At 35.1% G+C, this 19850-nt stretch overlaps 2 protein-coding genes across 3 annotated transcripts in view; one reads left to right on the top strand and one right to left on the bottom strand.

The window, feature by feature from the left end:
- LOC138706812 (dynein regulatory complex protein 8) overlaps positions 1-10407 on the bottom strand; it is a 29360-nt gene extending 18953 nt beyond the window's left edge. The window contains exons 1-2 of the mRNA XM_069836541.1: positions 10380-10407; positions 7773-7883 (exon numbers count right to left, since the gene is read on the bottom strand). Coding sequence (XP_069692642.1) covers positions 7773-7883; positions 10380-10392 — 124 coding nt within the window. The 5' untranslated portion in view covers positions 10393-10407. The remainder of the gene's footprint in view (positions 1-7772; positions 7884-10379) is intronic.
- LOC138706808 (heterogeneous nuclear ribonucleoprotein U-like protein 1) overlaps positions 1-19850 on the top strand; it is an 88169-nt gene that overhangs the window by 24719 nt on the left and 43600 nt on the right. The window contains exons 1-2 of one of the 2 annotated variants that reach the window (XM_069836534.1): positions 10582-10844; positions 16563-16792. In XM_069836534.1, coding sequence (XP_069692635.1) covers positions 10709-10844; positions 16563-16792 — 366 coding nt within the window. In that variant the 5' untranslated portion in view covers positions 10582-10708. Of the gene's footprint in view, positions 1-10581; positions 10845-16562; positions 16793-19850 lie in introns of those variants that run through there. The other variant, XM_069836535.1, reaches the window with a different exon arrangement.

Below are 19850 nucleotides of genomic sequence, written 5' to 3'. Positions count from 1 at the left end.
AGAAATAACAGGTCTACAATCTGAAACAAATTTTAATCGCAACAGATCATCTTCTTAATGTATCCAGCTGTTTGCTGACAACTGTTCTGACAGTTTGATGAACATCTGAGATCTGGATGAGGCTTGCAATTTAAAATTATTTTTAGATACTTTTGTGATAAATAGTGTCTGATTGGTTGAATATTACATTCAATATCTAGGGCAACAGTTGATGTGGTTTTTGGTACTCCTAGGCATAATCTTAAGGCTGAGTTTTGAAGAACAGAAATTTTTTGTAGATGAGTTGCTGATGCTCCTCCCCATATTTCACATCAATAGGTCAATTTTGATCATATACAGGGTGCGGCATTTAACGTTTCCCATTTTAAGTTGGCGATTCTGTTCACATTGTTGGTAAAACATGTTTGCAAACACAGGGATTCGGTGCAGCAAAGCCTTTAGTTAACCATGGAACGTTGGCCGGTGCAACAGCTCATTTTCTGTGTTGAACAGTTTGTTTCAACCAAGTCAATTGTTGCTGTCCAGCGCGAGTTTAGGCGGATTTTTGGTGATAATCAACGTGGAGTTGCACCATCACGAAAAATAATCAGTGTGTGGGTGCGTGAGTGGCGTGAAACGGGATCGGTTCAAAACAAAGCCCGAGTTCGTCAGAAAATGGCGCGGACTCCTGATAATGTCGAACGTGTGAGAACGGCTCTTCAGAGAAGTCTGTATCGTTCTGTGCGGCGTCATTCTCGGATCATGAATTTGTCGGACAGAAGTGTGCGAAGAATATTACACAATGATTTGCACTTCCATCCATATAAACTCCAGGTCGCACAAAAATTAACAGTAGTAAACAAAGCCCTGCACGTCCAATGTTGTCAGAGAATGCTGCAATTGTTTAACACTCACAATGACTTTCACAGCTGCCTGATAATGAGTGACGAAGCAAATTTCTGTCTCAATGGTTATGTAAACAAGCAGAACTTTAGTTATTGGGCCCCACAAAATCCACGTGAAATCTTTGAACGACCACTACACAGTCCTAAGGTCGTAGTCTGGTGTGCAGTTGCAGCAGAGGGTATCATTGGTCCTTACTTTTTCGAGGACGCTAATGGTGCTGCGGTGACTGTGAACTCTGAGCTTTACAACATAATGTTGACAACTTTTTTCCTGCCTGAGTTGAGACGCCATAACTGGAACATTCAGCGCCTGTGGTTTCAACAGGATGGAGCCACATCCCATGCTGCTTTCCCTGGGCGACCTATCTCCAGATCAGGTGACATTCAGTGGCCCTCTGTTTCCCCTAATCTCACTGCACCAAACTTCTTTTTGTGGGGGTATCTTAAGAGTAAGGTCTACGGTCGTATCCTTCATGACATCGAGGACCTTAAAACCGCGATTCGTGAAGAAATTGCTGATGTTACACCTGAAACATTGCGGCGAGTAATGGTCGGTGTGCAGGGAAGATTGCAACAATACATTGACGCCAATGGAGGACATCTTAAAGACATTATTTTCAAAACATAAGATGTACTGTAATTCCAAGATTATAATGGTTGTAAACTGATTAATTTCTTGTAATTTACTTGTAAACTAAATAAGTTATGGGGGTTTGAAAATAGGAAACGTTAAATGCCGCACCCTGTATAAGCATTATAAAACAGATGCACTGTCGTGATATCTGATTCCCATTTCTTATTAGCTATGATCTTCAAGAGATTTAATCGTGGTAGACACTGCAAAAGCAACATTGGTGAAACGTGTTTTTCATAAAAAACTTTTCATCAAAAATGAATCCTAGGATCTTAGGAGTTAGATTGTACTGAATTTCTTGATTATTCAAATAAATATAAGTTTTTTAAGCTATACCTTCTTGTGGAGACAGTATATTCAGTTTTGACTGTGAGATAGATCCAATTAAGATGCCCAATTATTGATATTATTTACAGCTGTTTGTATAACTCTTAATGATTCATTTGAATCGTTGTTTGCAGCCCATATTGTAACATCATCTGCATAGATACTTTGTTTTACCTCAGGTGGAACAACATCAGGTAAGTCATGTAATATTATATTAAATAAATTTGGGCTTAAAACAGAACCTTGAGGTATACCACTTGTAATTTTTTTTGGATAAAGATAAATGGTTATTTACTGAGGTTTGAATTGTTTTTCATTAGGAAAAGAATGTAGAAATCTTAGCATTCTGCCTTTGATACCAAGTTTCATAGATTGTAATAAAATGGGTCTGTGAGGAGTGTTATCAAAAGTGGCTCCAAAGTCTATCATTACAGCTAATGTGGTCTTCTTTTCTGTGAAACGTTTATAAATTTCTTGAGCAAAATATAATAGAGCTTCAGTTGTGCCACATGATAGTCTAAGACCAAACTGATACGGACTTAAAAGATTGAAAGTTTTAAATCTCCAGGTTAATCTTCTGTGAACAATGCGTTCCAGTAATTTAGGATGTTAAAGATATTGGTCTGTATGATTTAGGGTCTAATTTGTCTTTACCTGGTTTGAGAATAGGAATTACAATTGCATTTTTCCAGGTTTTAGGATAAAATCCTGTTTTCCAAATATTATTGAAGAGATGGAGAATTTCTTGCCTAATTTTATCAGAGGAATTTAATAACATGCTGTTATGGATTTCATCTTCTCTTGTAACAGAGTCCACACCTGTGGAGTAACAGCACATCTAGCCGCGAAAGCAGGTGGCCCGGGTTCGATTCCCGGTCAGAGCAAGTTACCTGGTTGAAGTTTTTTCCGGGGTTTTCCCTCAACCCAATATGAGCAAATGCTGGGTAACTTTCGGTGTTGGACCTTGGACTCATTTCACCGGCATTATCACCTTCATCTCATTCAGATGCTAAATAACCTAAGCTGTTTATAAAGCGTCGTAAAATAACCTACTAACCTACTACTCCTGTAGCAGAATTGTGTAGCTCTGATATTTCTTCAGTGGTAAAAGCATTGTCTGTTATATAATTGCCATAGATGAAAGTAGAATTTTCTAGATCATTTTTTCACGGTGATTACGCAAATGTATTCAGTTTTGTTTTATCACATACAGATTTTGAATTATAACTAACACAAAATGCATTATTACAAATTCATAGGAACTACAAGTATAGTAGCATAAATACATAGTAACTACAAGTAGTCCACATCTGTGGAGTAACGGTCAGCACGTCTGGCTGTGAAACCAGGTGGCCCGGGTTCGAATCCCAGTCGGGGCAAGTTACCTGGTTGAGGTATTTTCCGGGGTTTTCCCTCAACCCAATACGAGCAAATGCTGGGTAACTTTCGGTGCTGGACCCCAGACTCATTTCACCGGCATTATCACCTTCATTTCATTCAGACCCTAAATAACCTAGATGTTGATACAGCATCGTAAAATAACCCAATAACTACAAGTATAGTAACAAATACATAGTAACTACAAGTATAGTAATAAATACATAGTAAGTACAAGTATAGTAGCATAAATACATAGTAACTACAAGTAAGTTATAGTAATAAATTACAAGTATAGTAACAAATACATAGTAACTACAAGTATAGTAGTATAAATACATAGTAACTACAAGTAACTTACAGTAACATAAATACATAGTAACTACAAGTATAGTAATAAATACATAGTAACTACAAGTATAGTAGCATAAATACATAGTAACTACAAGTAAGTTATAGTAATAAATACATAGTAATTACAAGTATAGTAACATAAATATATAGTAACTACAAGTATAGTAGTATAAATACATAGTAACTACAAGTATAGTAGTATAAATGCATAGTAACTACAAGTATAGTAGTATAAATATATAGTAACTACAAGTATAGTAGTATAAATATATAGTAACTACAAGTATAGTAGTATAAATACATAGTAACTACAAGTAACTTACAGTAACATAAATACATAGTAACTACAAGTATAGTAGTATAAATATATAGTAACTACAAGTATAGTAGTATAAATATTTAGTAACTACAAGTATAGTAGTATAAATACATAGTAACTACAAGTAACTTACAGTAACATAAATACATAGTAACTACAAGTATAGTAATAAATACATAGTAACTACAAGTATAGTAGCATAAATACATAGTAACTACAAGTATAGTAGCATAAATACATAGTAACTACAAGTAAGTTATAGTAATAAATACATAGTAATTACAAGTATAGTAACAAATATATAGTAACTACAAGTATAGTAGTATAAATACATAGTAACTACAAGTATAGTAACATAAATATATAGTAACTACAAGTATAGTAGTATAAATACATAGTAACTACAAGTATAGTAGTATAAATACATAGGAACTACAAGTATAGTAGTATAAATATATAGTAACTACAAGTATAGTAGTATAAATACATAGTAACTACAAGTATAGTAGTATAAATATATAGTAACTACAAGTATAGTAATATAAATACATAGTAACTACAAGTATAGTAGTATAAATACAGAGTAACTACAAGTAACTTACAGTAACATAAATACATAGTAACTTCTGACAAAAGAGGACTTGACACATATTATAAATATTAATTATTAGGTATGTACTGAACTTATATTAATATTTATAAATAACAAAGTACATAAAGCTATAAATGCTTATAACAAATGATTCTCTTTTGTTAAGTTTACTGAGCCATCATGACAATAACATCCAGCAATAATCCGCCATCATGGACTCATTCCAGAAGCCCTGGTAACGTTTTCCATCAACTTAATGTGTTGGTGAAATCTTTCACTTATCTCGTCACTAACTTCACTGAGGTTTGTTGGGGAAAAAACCTAAATGTGAATGCAGAAAATGAAGTTTCAATGAAATGCGACAACTCATCTCTTTATACAAATCCAACAATTCTTACACTCCTTGTTTGTAGTCAGAAGACTTTGTATTGCCTAGAAAGTTCATGCAAAGCCACTTGTAGCTTTTCCAAGCTCTATTTCGATACCATTCAAAGCATTTTCAACCATTTCTTCCTGCTGGGTCCTAATAAAACGCTTTCTTTCAGTTTCGCAGCTGAGATATAACTAAATCTTTCACTCAGATACAAGAATCCTCTTGAATTTCTCTTTCCAAGTGTTTTAACAGAGCTTTTAGCCAAGCCAAGCTTTATATTTAGGGGTGAAAGCGAGTCAAACAGTGGGATGTGTTGGACATTCTCTTCTCCTGAGTTATAAGTGGTTCTTGGTGTCTGATGTAATATTCTTCTAGATTTCTACTGTCCCATAGGTACAGGAAGAAGCAGAATTTTGTAAAGCCCCTTGCATACCCAATAACAGACCAAAGACTTTAAATCTTGATAGAGACTTCACTGGTGGAGACTATATTGAATAGCTTCTAGTACTAGTTTTCATAACTCTCTTTTAAATGAGCAGTTGGCAATGGGTACGGGAGGTTTTAAATTTCCATTTGCAAAAGAACTGCCATCGAACTCCTCTGGGAAGAGTCAATCAACAGCCTCGCATCTGATGCACTATGCTGCTGTTTCATTTCCTCAAACAGAACATCCACATCGTTACAGAAGACCATCAGACCATAAAAAAAAAGAATGTTTATATAAAATTGTGGTCCTTGTTTTGTAATGGCTGATTCTGACTTTCTTATCAAGAAGATTTTCCTCCTTTAATCTGGAAGCCAACAGTTCTGCATTGTGAAATGTCTCTAAGAGATCATTTAATTCATATTGTGTAAATAGTTGTGGTTCAGAATTTGACATCTCAGGAATGTAGTGGGGATCAGACGGACAGTATTATCTAAATATTATATTTCTTGAAAAATTTCAATTTCATTTTTTGGGAGATTTGGAATTGATAAGTTATCATCATGGGGGACTGGTCTCATTGCAGATGCACAGTTAAGATATACAGTTTTATGTTTGCTCTTTGCTGAAAGCACCTTTATATTCACAGAATAAAAATAGCAGAACAGGAAATAAGTGCACATAGCGATACAGTGTGCCGCACAAAGGAAGGGCTACAGCTGAGCATAAGAAATTGAAAGCAGAGCATAGAGTAAGGTTGCCAGACATCCCCATTTCCCGGGGACATTCCCCGAAGTTTGCTTTCTGTCCCCGGACAAATTTCGTCCCTGGATTTTCAGTCTTAATTATTAATATGGTTTAATGATCCTTGCACATTGATGTGATAAATTTTGCTAATACGATGTTGCTGCTTTTTCATGATGCCACAATCAAAACTGAAGGTGAGTAACTGCAGTCGAGTCTTCTGTTGTTATCGAAGTTAATAGAAAGACTAAAGATACATTAATCAATTTATTAGAGCAACTTTTGGGCATTTTTAGTAGTGGTTCTTATTTCACAACCAATGGAGTGTAATTAGTTACCACTGCCACCGGGTATATACCCACTGCAGTGTGAATAAATACATACATACATACAAATTCTTAGTGTTATTCATTCACAAAAATAAGATATCTACATATATTGCTGAGACATCTTCTGGGAAGAGACAGTCCATTATTTTTCTTCAAATGTAGATGGAATTGACCTGGATGAAGATAATTTATGTGATGAAATTCCTTCTGTAAAGAAATATATAACTTGAGAGAAAATCACAAAGTGAGTAGAATTTTTAAAATTTTTTTCTGAGATAATGATTTCCTGTGCATAACTCCAGATGCTGATTGAACTATCTCTATGTCTTCGTGAAATAAGCTTCAGTGGAGAGAGTTTCTTCAATGAACATGATATGGAAATCCTAAAAATCCAGAATGAGTTTTGAAACTGTTCGTGCAATAGTTGCTATCTTAACCAACTTGGACATGATGTCAGAAATTTGCTGAAAAATTGGGATTAGAGAAGACTTACTAAAAATTCATTCTTTTGAAAAAAAAAAAAAAAAACATTAGTTTAGCCTGTAAACAGAATTAGGACTAGTAGTCTGTTTTAATTCTTTAAATTGTGTGAAAACAATATAAGTTAACGCAATCTACTAGAACTGTTAGAAGTATTTTTTATATGTTGATATCTGTCCCTGGAAATTGTGAAAAAAATCTAGTAAGCTTACCTTAGAGTATAATAAATTAAGAATAAATAAAAAACTACACATGATAGAAAAATACTACAACATATGAACTCAGCACATCAATCTCTATCACGTGAATCGATTAGTTTTTCGGTGAGAAATCATTGTTGATCTGTGAAATAGAAGAAATGCAATAAATAAAATAATTTTTATTTCTTTTGAGCTTACACAGAGGAATGGACCAGAAATCACTTTTTTTCCAAGCAGATCTCTAAATAGGTTTTTTGCAGCTTTTTTTTCCTTTATACTATGAATAAAATTCATGTGCAATTCTTGAACATTTGACAGACCACTGTATTAATATGTGCAGCTGTCTGGTCACGTCTACATCTTTCTCCTTACTAATTTGGGTATTGACTGTCACAAAAAAAATAACGGGAAGAGAAGAATAAGGACAATACAAGGAACGCAAGGGGAATACAAAGAGAGCTGCTATTGTGTAGACTGAAATTTGGTTTTTGGAGTTAAACTTGTCATATATATATATATATATTAAAATTAGGCTACGAGAAAACAGTTTAGGCCATGTGAAATTCCTGGAAGTGAAGGAATTTACTCTTTATGCAGTAGTCTACATTAAATTCATTAGTGGGAGGAAACATTCGCACAGACTTGTATTTGTTTAGGTTAGGACCACGTAAATTTAAGTAATGGCAGCTCTCCCACTGGTCATAACGTCAAAATGGTGGATTATGCTGTACTTACCAAGGGAGCGTATGATTGTACCAACTTCTCGAACATCAACTGTGTTGCTGCTTGCATGATCAAAAATTATGAAAGCTTCTATAATTTTTTTGTCCAAATCTGATAAGGTTGCTGTAAAATACATGAAAGTTTGTTACTATATTATTAATGGATGGATGGATAATGATACAATCTTTTTAGTGAATGGAAAATAGAGAATGCCTTCTTACATGTATATTTAATATGTGTATCCTAATTGAGATTAGATTCAAAATGCACCCTGAGATTTTTTACGGTACAACTAAATGGGATGATAGTTTTATTCAGTTTCACAGGTGGGATATTCAGGCTGTTGACATCAGGAATTAATATACGGTTCGCGAACAGAATAGCCTGTGTTTTACATGCGTTTAGGTTAAGTCCAAATTGTTGAGACCAGGAAGAGATGGAATCAATATCTTCTTTAAGACTATTAATGCTGTTATTTAGTGCATCAGGACGGGCTGAAATATACAATTGAACGTCGTCTGCATATATATAATATCTACAGTGCTTAAATGATTTAGAAATACCATTTATATAAATAGAGAAGAGCAAAGGGCCTAATACTGAACCCTGAGGAACTTCTGTGTCTACAGTATGCCAGGATGAGAAACGGTTATTAGATATGACACGCTGCTGGCGGCCAGTAAGGTAGGAATGTATCAAGAGGAGTAGAATCTACTGTTTGCAGACGATGCTGCTATAATTTCTCAACATGAAGATGCTCTCATCCTTGATCGACAAATTCAAACTGCTCTTAATGTAATAGACAAATGGTCCCAACAGTCCTTTAAAGTGTCAAGTCAAAATGTTTACATTGCGAAAATATCCCGCAGCTTTCGTTAAACAATACTGTTCTCCCGGACCTCCCTCATAATGAACCAGTGAAATATCAGCTGTGCACTTGGATATTAAGCTGCTTTGGAAACACATTCAACAAACATTACAAAAAGCCGAACAGCGTTCCAGTCAAGTACGATCCCTCATTAACAGAAGATCAACTGTATATGCAGACATAAAAATTCTGCTGTTCAAGACATTAATCAGACTTATGGTCACATATGGATGCCTAAATTGGGGGTGGTGCAGCATATTGTCATCTAAATAAATTTCAAATTTTTCAGAACAAATTTTTACGATCAACTGTTAATGCACGTTGGTACATAAGAAACATCGGTTACACATTGATCTTCAGGTTCAACCAATAAAAGAACACATTAAAAAACTTTCCCATGATTTTTTCTTCAATTTACTCCTTCCCTGCTTCTCCTTCTGAAATCTTCAATCTTGGCCAGGACTTAACTTCTCCTTTTTGCATCCATAACAAAACGCTAGTACCACATTCATAATGAAGTTTGCAAATTCCTAATGAAACAATTAATCTTGAATGGCTCATTCTTTTGCACTTTTTCTTATAAATGTTAAATATTTTAGCAAAGTGTTCATATGTAATCATTATTTAAAATCTTTCAATATGATCCTATATTACCATTTATGTAGGATACGGGATAGGAGTCTTTCTCTGGACTTCATTCTCAGATTTACTGTTCACTTAAACAGAATAAAAAAAAAACACTTTCTGTTCCTTTTCTAATTTAAATTTTGACTATTTTCTACATTCATTCCCACTTAATCTTTTCGCACTCTAACTTAATAATTAATAACTTAAGACTGTAAATCACAGCAGCCCATCTTTAAGCACATCATAAAATAATATACTGGTTCATTTAAACTGCTAAGATTAATCATAATACATAATTATTAATTACATATTAGTAACCAGTAATGAAATCATAAGTGAGTTCGTCCTCTTCTCTACCTCAGCACGTTAAAAGTTAACCGCACCATACAAAAATGTTGACTGAACTGTTTGTCACTGCACTGACTGCCATTGTACAATTGACGACACCGCTTTTTTTACTCGAGAATGACAGTCAATGTTTTCTAGGAAACCACGTTCCTTTGCCTCTAAGGAAACGTTTTAGTAATGTCATTCACCATCATTATTCGGCCACTAGACTATGGTACTGCAACATCTAGTGTTAGGTGTCAAGTTTTAACGCGGATAAACTTGATACCCGTATCTCTAAACCAACAGTAATGAACGACTTCCGTTTTAGGGAGTTTAGGACTGTAACAAAGTGTTTTTTTTTTTTTATATATATAACAAATTTCTTTGATGTTATACGCATTTTATGTTTGATAATAAACCTTACAAGAACTATACTTATGGCTTTTAGAGAACCCAGTGGTTCATTGTTGCCCTCACATAAGCCTGCCTTTGGTCCCTATCCTGAGCAAGATTAATCCAGTCTCTACCATCATATCCCATCTATGTCTCGACCTCCTCAAAGATCCTTTTCTCCTCCAGCGTCCCAACTAACACTCTATATGCATTTTTGGATTCGTCCATACAAGAACTATAATAATAAATAACAATCCGTGACGCTACAGCCCTTTAAGTGCCCAGGTCGACCATCCGGATGCTGGGTTACGGCCACATGCCGAAGTAGAGGTGGACGATCATCCAATACAAGAATTATAGTGCACTTATAATTATTATAATATAGTTATAAAATAGCAAACCTTCTTCTGCCATATTTAAATAAAACTATTGCCATGACAACGAAAATTTCTTCACCAATGATGCAAGAACGCGCTTACAATTAACCAATGGGCTGGTAGGAGTGTATTGATGCTATCTTGCATATGATTCTTTCATTGGTGAAGAGAGAAGCGTCTATAGAGATTCTAGTGTCCTTCACCAATCCGAGAGTTCTTTACAAAGTAAATTTAATACGCACGCCATCTTAAACATAACAAGAAGCCGAAAGCTACTGTGTATAAAGTGTTAGTTACTTTCATATAATTTGTATTTGACAAGTGTGTAATTGTAATAGAAATCACAGGCAAAAATGAGTAGTAATATGGATTTATCAAAACTAAAAGTAGTGGAACTCCGTGCTGAATTATCATCTCGAGGGTTGGATTCTAAAGGAAACAAACCTGTTCTTATTGACAGACTGAAAGAAGCGTTGGATCGAGAGGCAGGTTAGTGAAATTATGTTTTAATTACATAACCAGGAACCCATAACTATATTAGATGGTGTTAATTCATTAGTATTGTAAACGGACGTAAAATTAGCTATGTATAAGCGTACATCAGTATTGCCAACATAGATTTTTCCTTTGCTTGGTCTCAGTAAGTGGAAATGGGTAACATCTACAATTTAATTCTTCATGCGAAAATATTACACGCGTTTCATATTAATGGAATGCTTTCTAACTTATTACTGACATACATTTTGGTAATGTTAAGGATACGACATAGTGGTAGTTAGGTACTTCGATGCAAATAATCCATTTTGCGGCTTTCATCTACCAGTGCTACTTCTGCTTACTGTGTATTATTCGCATGTTGCTTTAAAACAGGTATTACAACTGTTGTGGATCTTTTCGCAGGGACCATTGGCCATAATATTTAAAATACAAGTTTGTGAATTGTTCAAGATGTTACAACGTCGTGTTGGTTAGAGGTTAGATTGTGTGGCAATGAGAAGCCTACATGGTCGGCAAACACAGCAGTTTATACATATCACAAAATCTGTAACGCCTGTATATATCATACACAAGGAGCTTTTCGGCACCATACAGGGGCAGTGACGAAATTACACTAAAAACCGTTGCTTACGAGATTATAGTGGTGAAATAAATATCGTAATAGGCCTGCTGATTAATCTGTAATGAATAGTAATAGTAGGCCTAAATGCTGTAATATTTTAGTAAGTGTAAATAGTCTTTAAATTAGAAGTTAGAATTAAATTAAATTAGGAAGTTAGTCTGCAATATATGTGATTAGAAATGGTTTCCGCATTTGAGGATTTCCCAAAACATAAACAAGTATCTCAGGATTCTCAGGGACAGTTAGTCTGCAATATATGTGATTAGAAATGGTTTCCGCATTTGAGGATTTCCCAAAACATAAACAAGTATCTCAGGATTCTCAGGGACATTTTTTTAAATAGAATTTTGCCGCCCTTAAGCATATGCGCATCTGCTCTCCACGATCCACATTTCTCTTTCAGTAATGTCTGCATCTTGCTCCTCTGAGGTGTTTTCTGTCGTCACTCATGACTAAATTTAATGAACGCATAAAGAAAAAATCTTTGGTATATCATACGGTGATAGTTGCACCTTACCACAACGAATAATTACAGTAATTATTAATAATTTATTACTCGTAATGTAATAATATTTGATTTGACTTGGAGGATGAGGGAAGTACGTTACACTAAACTCGGCATGCACAACATTAAAAATCGCATTGCTGCGTAAGTTGTATCCTAAATAATGCAAATCGTATATGTATTCAGGAGTAATAGGCCTAATTAACCATTGTCTCAGAATATTATATTTCACCATTACAAAAGATTTTTAATCATACTCTTCCTCGAAAATATTGAATAATGCTATTGCTTGTCTTATGGCAAGACAAACTAAGAACTATACTAGTTTAATAATAATAGTAATGTCTGATGTAGTAATATTACATTTTTTTAAACAAGTAAAATATTATAACAAAGTACTGGCTTGTTTTTCTGTCAAGCACTTCTCCACGATCGTTCAATTTAAATCCAAACGTTTCACCGAGTTTACCTCTCAAATTCTCATAGGCCTATGACATAATGGAGTTTACACTTTTCACAAACTACAGAAAACTGATTTTTTTTCTTTATCAAACTAAACACACAACCTTCTGATACAAAGTCAGTACAGAAACTGCAACTGCAAAACTACAGCAGTCGAAACAGAAGACTGACCCCTATGGTAATCGAATTACCAAATTTTAGAAAGAGAAGAAGGTAGTTACGCTCTCACTTGCACACAGTGTAGACATGGTTATTTTATAAGGGATGAGGGGGACGAATCCCAGAAAGGTATGTATTTCATATGCTAGGAAGATTAGCTGACAACAAGGTGGAAGTTTCTTGGAAAACCATAAAACTTAATAAGGGTTTCGCATTGTGTTTCAACTTTCAATAGAGGCAGACTAGGTCACTGTCCTCATATCTCCATCTCTTTCTGAAGTGTTTGTGCAAAGATTTTTCCTACGCTACCTGGTTTACAGTTAGAAAATAACAGTACTATTGTGCTTCTAAGTAAGCAATTTCCAAGAGAAATATTGTCGGAATTTTTAACATGAGTTTATATTAACAAAATAATAATAATTAATATCAACTACAACCGATTAATTTTAATCGACTCAATTATTCGATTAAATATTTTTGATCGATTAATCTCACAACAGAAATTGATCGATTAATCGATTAAATCCCACAACACTAATTTTACGAAAAGGAAATTGTTCGGAAATGTAAATTAGGTGTGAAATGAGAGGTGCGTGGTAAAAGGAAGTGAAATTTGCGATTTCTAGTGAAGGAAAGGAACGTAGGGGCATAAAACACACAATATGATGTAATGTGAAGAACGCAAAACTTGTATTAATCCAATAACCGCTGAAAAATAATGAAGCACAACAAATATTGTAACTTTGTTTTCAAGTCGGCCATTACGCTGACATCACTTAATAAAAATCACCAGGTTTTGAAAATCCTGCATTGATTCGTATATGCAAGGCATAATGAAGGTCAAGTCTGGTCTAGCCTAGCCTAGCCTAGCCTAGCCTAGCCTAACCTAACCTAACCTAGCCTAGCCTAACCTAACCTAGCCTACCCTAGCCTAGCCTAACCTCTCACAGATTTGTATATGTAGGCCTATATACAAAACATCACAAAAGCCTATAAACTAACCTAGCCTATTGTTAGTGACTCGTAAATCCGGCCCTGTAACGAATTTCACCCACTCCACTTCTAACAGTCTGCACGCTGTCAACAAACACGTAGCGGGTAGAGAACAGACTGCCCTGCTACTGCTACCATTGAAAAAGGAAACATTTTACTCACCGATGAATCATAATGGTGTTGCCTCAGTTATATTAGCCTCAGAAACCATTTTAGCTGTATTTGAGAACAGCCATCCCAACTGAACACATTAATCTGTTCATATATTTTATTTACTATTATGTATTACTTGCTTATTTTCTGTTACAAAAAAAGGGCGCTGTTTAAAAAAACAGCCCTATATGAACGGTTGGATACACTTAGTTAAATCACACGAGAAATGATAAAATTCAAACATTAACCGAAATGACATTGCAAGAACGGACGAATTCACATTGCATATTTCTGACAACAAAATCAGACGGGAAATAAGATTGAAAAGATTTCTAAGGCCCTTTGTAAATTACTACGTACATTAGTTCGCCGAAATTAACTATTTCATCAAACATTTGTGACGGATGGTAATTAAAACATTATTGGAAACTTCGACTGACACGTCCTAAATGTAATATATCAAATAGCAAATACACATTAAAGCGATCTGAAGACGACTATAGCTACATCTAAATAGTAAATACTAGTTTGCTATTATGCAGTTTAATTAGTAACGGGAAAAAGTTATGCCAATCCAGTCACAGTCCTTTCAATAGCTGTAAATGAATTAACATACTCTTATAAATAAATTGCGAGATAATCACATTCATCAGTAATTTCAAAATTGTTTCCATAAGCTAACTGCAAATTAAGAGAAAGTGCCAGCCAGCACTTTGTTGTAAAAATAGAATAAAATAATACTTTTAAGAAGTCGGTTGTGAAAGTAGCTAGCAATAAATGTTCACAAGAAAGAAGTGTAGGGTCCACAATTACGACAGCATGTGTTTCCCAACTAGGCAGTCCGTAGTTCCATTCCTGACGTGGGATGAAATTTATCTCTATGCCACAGGACTCGGTAGTTCTTGCACTTGCCCTGTAACATCTCCACGATGGTCCTGTATTGTGAGAGATATGTCATCCCCTACATCTTGTTGGCTTGTTGATCGGTTAAGGCATAGATAAAACAAGACAAAGAAAGAAGTTGTGTACGAAGGAAGACCTGCCAAAGGATAGCAAAACTCCTTCGAATCATTAAGAAATGGACAAAGACCTAAAGTAACGAAAAAGTTCATTACGCGTCATCATCAGTAATTATCAAATCAGGCTTGGCATTGGAATCAGGTTCCCGCTTTCAAACTAGGCAGAGGGAGTCGGATGTTAACACCAAATGAGTAAGTCCAAGGCGACATTTATTATTACTAGAAACTTGAAACAATTATAAAGAAGAACACACCTGAGAACCTGACCACCTGACAACTATAAACTGACTGACAAACTCTCGCTACTGAAACGTGTGGTGGGTGGGGAGCAGTTTCCACCCCTAACTTCTCCAAGTCCTAGGGCTGGATTTCCAGTCACTAACAGAACCTAATCTGTCACAGACTCGTATAGCCTATGCAAAGCATACGCTAAGTGTATGTTAGCATGAAACTTCCGTAATGTCACCAAAGTCATATTGTACCTGTACTTTGGATTTGGTCCTAAAGTTTCAGAGTTAATTTAAACTCAGTTTTTTTGCTTCTCTTGTAAAATTTTCTTTTTGGCAGTTAGCAGGTTTACCCTCTAAGCCGACGATATGACTATTATAGGGGAGACAAGCGAAGTGGGAACAGAACTACCTCAGCACTTGTTTAAACCAATTTCCTTTTCTTCAAATGTATCCTATAAAATCGTTCAGTTTCCAAATCCATTTCCATAAAAATCCCTTACAAATTCAACCATTTTCAGTACCAAAATCACAGAAACTAATTCCGCGCTAGTTTCTCCCAAACACAGATACAAGTATCAGTGTTAGATGTACAGTGACATCAAAAACTTTTTCCTTACATTTATATTGTACCTTGTTGGTCATGTGGCTGAATCTCTATGAATATTGCATGTTGCCATTATCACGTCTAAAGATAAACTCTACAGTCCTGCATTAAATAAATAAAAAAATATATTATACCTTGTTTTTTGACTATAGGCTACCATGCAGGCTTTGCTTAATTGTAAGTTTTAGTTTAGTTGGTAATATTTTACACTGCATAGGTACAATCAGGACATAAGTGGTATATGTGAAAAGGTAGTGGCTGCTACTATGCACGATAAAGAAAAACGGAATTAAAACCTAAGTCATATACTGCAAGGACAACATCCAGCTCATCAGATGATACGGACACCGACGAAACTGATGGTGAGAAAGACCAGTGCCTTCTAGGAAATTACCCATTATTGCATCATATAGTGATGTGTGTGATTTTAGAGTTTATACAAGCTGGTGCATAGCACGATCAAGAGTGAGTCTCTGAGCATCATGACAATTTGTGCCGCTAGGTTCGCCTCGCAGTCCTGTTAAGTGATGAATAGTTCCATTACTAAGGATTGTGTATCGTGAAAATTATTTGATTAATTTTGCATTACTGATCGAGTATGAAGATTATAAACATGCCAAGCATATTACAGTCTTATGTGAGATTTATTGATGACTTGAATGGGATGGTCTGTTCTATTGATACAAATGCCTGTGCTGCTAGAACTTATAATTTACACAGTGGTTTGGCAATTCCATCATTCCGTAGAAAGGTTTATTTTTTTATCTCGAGCTCAGGAGCACAACCTGAACACAAATCCAGCATGTGCCCCTGGCTTAAGTTAGTTGTAGCAGCGGAAGGTTGTGGGCCAGGTTACTGGCTGGAATTCATGCTTGGTTAAGGTTGTGCATATGTGTTAAATAAGTTGGGAACAAGGTGCAAGAAGTTATTTTTTCCCATAGTAACTAAAGAATTTGCTTCAGCTCAAGAGCAGGAAGAGGAGGAAGCAGGAGGCAGTGGCAGTACTGGTAAGGTGGAGGACAGACCACAGAACACTTCTGAACTAGAAGAAGAAGAAGAAGAAGAATCAAAACCCGAGCCTCAGATTAAACAAGAGCGCGAACCAGAGGCAGAACAGCACAGGATGGAGGAACCCGCGCTGCAGGCTGTCAAAGTGGAAGCTGAAGTCAAAGAGAATGTTCAAAAAGAAAAGGTAAGCTTAGGAAATAATTAACTGTGTATTTTTATGACTGCTTCCTGGGAATTACTATCATGTACCTCAGTCAGAGAATAAGTAATGAATATTGTGATTTGAAAGTCCATTATTGGGAATATAAAAAAATGAAGTAGGGTAGAGATCTAGATGCGTAGTACAACCTGAAAAAATAGGCTTTAATGTCATTTTTGTCACTATAAAATAGCATGTTTGTACGAAGAGAGAGTGAGAGTGGATTTACAATAAGCAGATTTTTACCTAACCCACTCTTGCCTACTTACGTCATACTCAGAAGTGTGGCTTTGTCATATTGACCAGTGTGGGTGGCTGCCTTGAAACTAATTCCTTGCATGACGTCATGTATGCACATCACCTTCCTCACTGCCTTGTTTATTTAAACATTCGTCTTAGCGTCATAGTTTCATTACAGTTTGTATATGTTTCTTTTTCCTCCCATATCATTTCAGATAATTGACATTTATAAGCTATTAGATTTTTACACACATTCTAATGAAATGTTATGGTTTCAACAGGCACTGTTGTGTATTTTTGTGCACTTTGTAGACTGATGTCTGTTCATGAGATGTAAGTTAGTAAAAGGGACTTACTCTACCTGAAATATAAAATTATTGTTTAATTATAGATAAACACATCTGCTTGTACAAGCATCTTATCTAAAATGAAATGATTCAATCTTCAAATAATAATAATAATGATATTGAGCTGTTGCAGAATTAATACACATATATAATTACGTGGCTTACAAAGAGGCATATGGTCTGCCATCACTTTAGTTTCCCCTTCAACAAATTACATGTACTGTACTATATGGGTAATACAAGACTTTAATAATTGAGAATTCAACATTCCGAAATTAGACGAGGAAGTAAGCAACATTATCAAGTCGCAATTTAAAAAAAGTTTACTGCTTTAGGAAGTGCAGACGAAGTTTAGGAGTTTAATGTTAATAGCATGTGGGGAAAAAAATCAGAAATAATACCAAAGGTTATTATGAAACTAAGAAAAAGAAACTGTGGTTTGATGAAGATTGTTGCACGGTAGTAGAAAGAAGGAAACAGGCAAAATTGAAATTCTTACAGAATCCAGTCTAGGCAAATAGAGATAATTATTTCAATGAAAGACGGGAAGCAAGTCGTACACTTAGGAATAAAGAGAGAGATTACTTGAAGGAAAAACTGAATGAGGTAGGAACAAATAGTAAGAATAAAAACAATGAGATTTATATAAGGGTATAAAGGAATTTAAGAACAGATATTAGGCAAGGGTAAACGTGATCAAGGATGAGAATGGTGACTTGCTTGCAGACTCTCATTCAATCCTGATCAGATGAAAAAACTATTTTGCGCAACTACTAAATGTGCATGGGCCAGATATAAATGATTGGGACGAAATTGAAATACAAACTGCTGAGCCATTTATACCCACACTTTCTGAAGTCGAAATTGCGATAGAAAATCTGAAAAATTATAAGTATCGATCAAATTCCAGCAGAATTAATACAAGAGGATGGAAGCGCATTATCTAACGAAATTTATAAGCTTGTACTTGCTATTTGGGAAAAGGAAATTGTACCAGAATAATGGAAGGAGTCCATAATCGTACCTATTTTTAAGAAGGGGGACAAGACTAACTGTAGTAACTTTTGAGGAATATCACTTTTGTTAACGTCGTACAAAATTTTGTCCAATATTCTTTTGAGAAGATTAACTCCATATCTAGATGAAATTATTAAGGATCATCAGTGTGGTTTTAGGTGTAATAGATCGACTATTGATCAGATTTTTTGTATTTGACAGATAATGGAGAAAAAATGGGAGTATAACAGCACAGTACATCAGTTATTCGTAGATTTCAAAAAGACATATGACTCGGTAGAGAGAGAAGTTTCATAAATATTCTTATAGAATTTGGTATTCCCAAGAAACTTGTGCAATTAATTAAAATGTGTCTCATTGAAACGTACAGCAGAGTCTGTTTAGGCCAGTTTCTGTGTGATGCTTTTCCAATTTACTGTGGACTAAAGCAAGAAGATGCAATATCTCCTTTACTTTTTAACTTTGCTCTAGAATATGTAATTAGGAAAGTTCAAGATAAGAGAGTGTTTGGAATTGAACTAGTTACATCAGTTGCTTGGTTGTGTGGATAACGTGAATATGCTAGGAGAAAGTCTACAAATTATTAGAGAAAACACGGGAATTTTACTCGAAGCGAGTAAGGAGATGGGTTTGGAAGTAAATTCCGGAAGAAAAAAAAAACTAAGTTTATGATCTTGGAGAGGTGGAAAAATTCAAATATCTTGGAGCAATAGTAACTAATATAAATGACTCTCGAGAGGAAATTAAACACAGAATAAATATGGGAAATGCCTGTTATTATTTGATTGATAAGCTTTTGTCATCCAATCAGCTCTTAAAAAAACTGAAAGTTATAAATTATAAAATAATTTTATTACCGATTGTTCTATATGGTTGTGAAACTTGGACTCTTACTTTGAGAGAGGAACTGAAGTTAAGAGTGTTCGAGAATAAGGTGCTTAGGAAAGTATTTGGTGCTAAGAGGGATAAAGTTACAGGAGAATGGAGAAAGTTGCACAAACAGAACTGCACGCATTGTATTCTTCACCTGACATAATTAGGATAGGGACTGTTGGCAGGCTTATATGAGGGCAGCAATGAACCTCTGGGCTTTCTAAAGCCATTTGCAAGTAAGTAATCATTGAGAAACCATTAATAACCGCTTAGAAGAGTATGATTCGTGTGAACTGCTTCTCCACGCTTGCATTCGAAATCTATGAAGTCTGGATCATCATTCACTGCTGTTAGAACATCTGAAGTTGATGCTTCATTTTTCAAAGTAGAACTCCTGGACTTCCATATTGAAGGAAATTCTTGATATAGTTAATTGCCGTATACAATTCCTTACTCCAAAGAATATGTCTGGACTTATGTAATCAATCTGGATCTTCAAATGGAGTTGTGCAGACCGAATTCTCACATTGCAGACTCTCCATCCAAATAGTCTTTCTTAACTTTAA

Source organism: Periplaneta americana, chromosome 9 (assembly GCF_040183065.1).
Source record: "Periplaneta americana isolate PAMFEO1 chromosome 9, P.americana_PAMFEO1_priV1, whole genome shotgun sequence".
NCBI classification, from domain to species: Eukaryota; Metazoa; Arthropoda; class Insecta; order Blattodea; family Blattidae; genus Periplaneta; species Periplaneta americana.
Note: the sequence above shows the minus strand (reverse complement) of the source record. Positions and strands in the feature narration are given on the sequence as shown.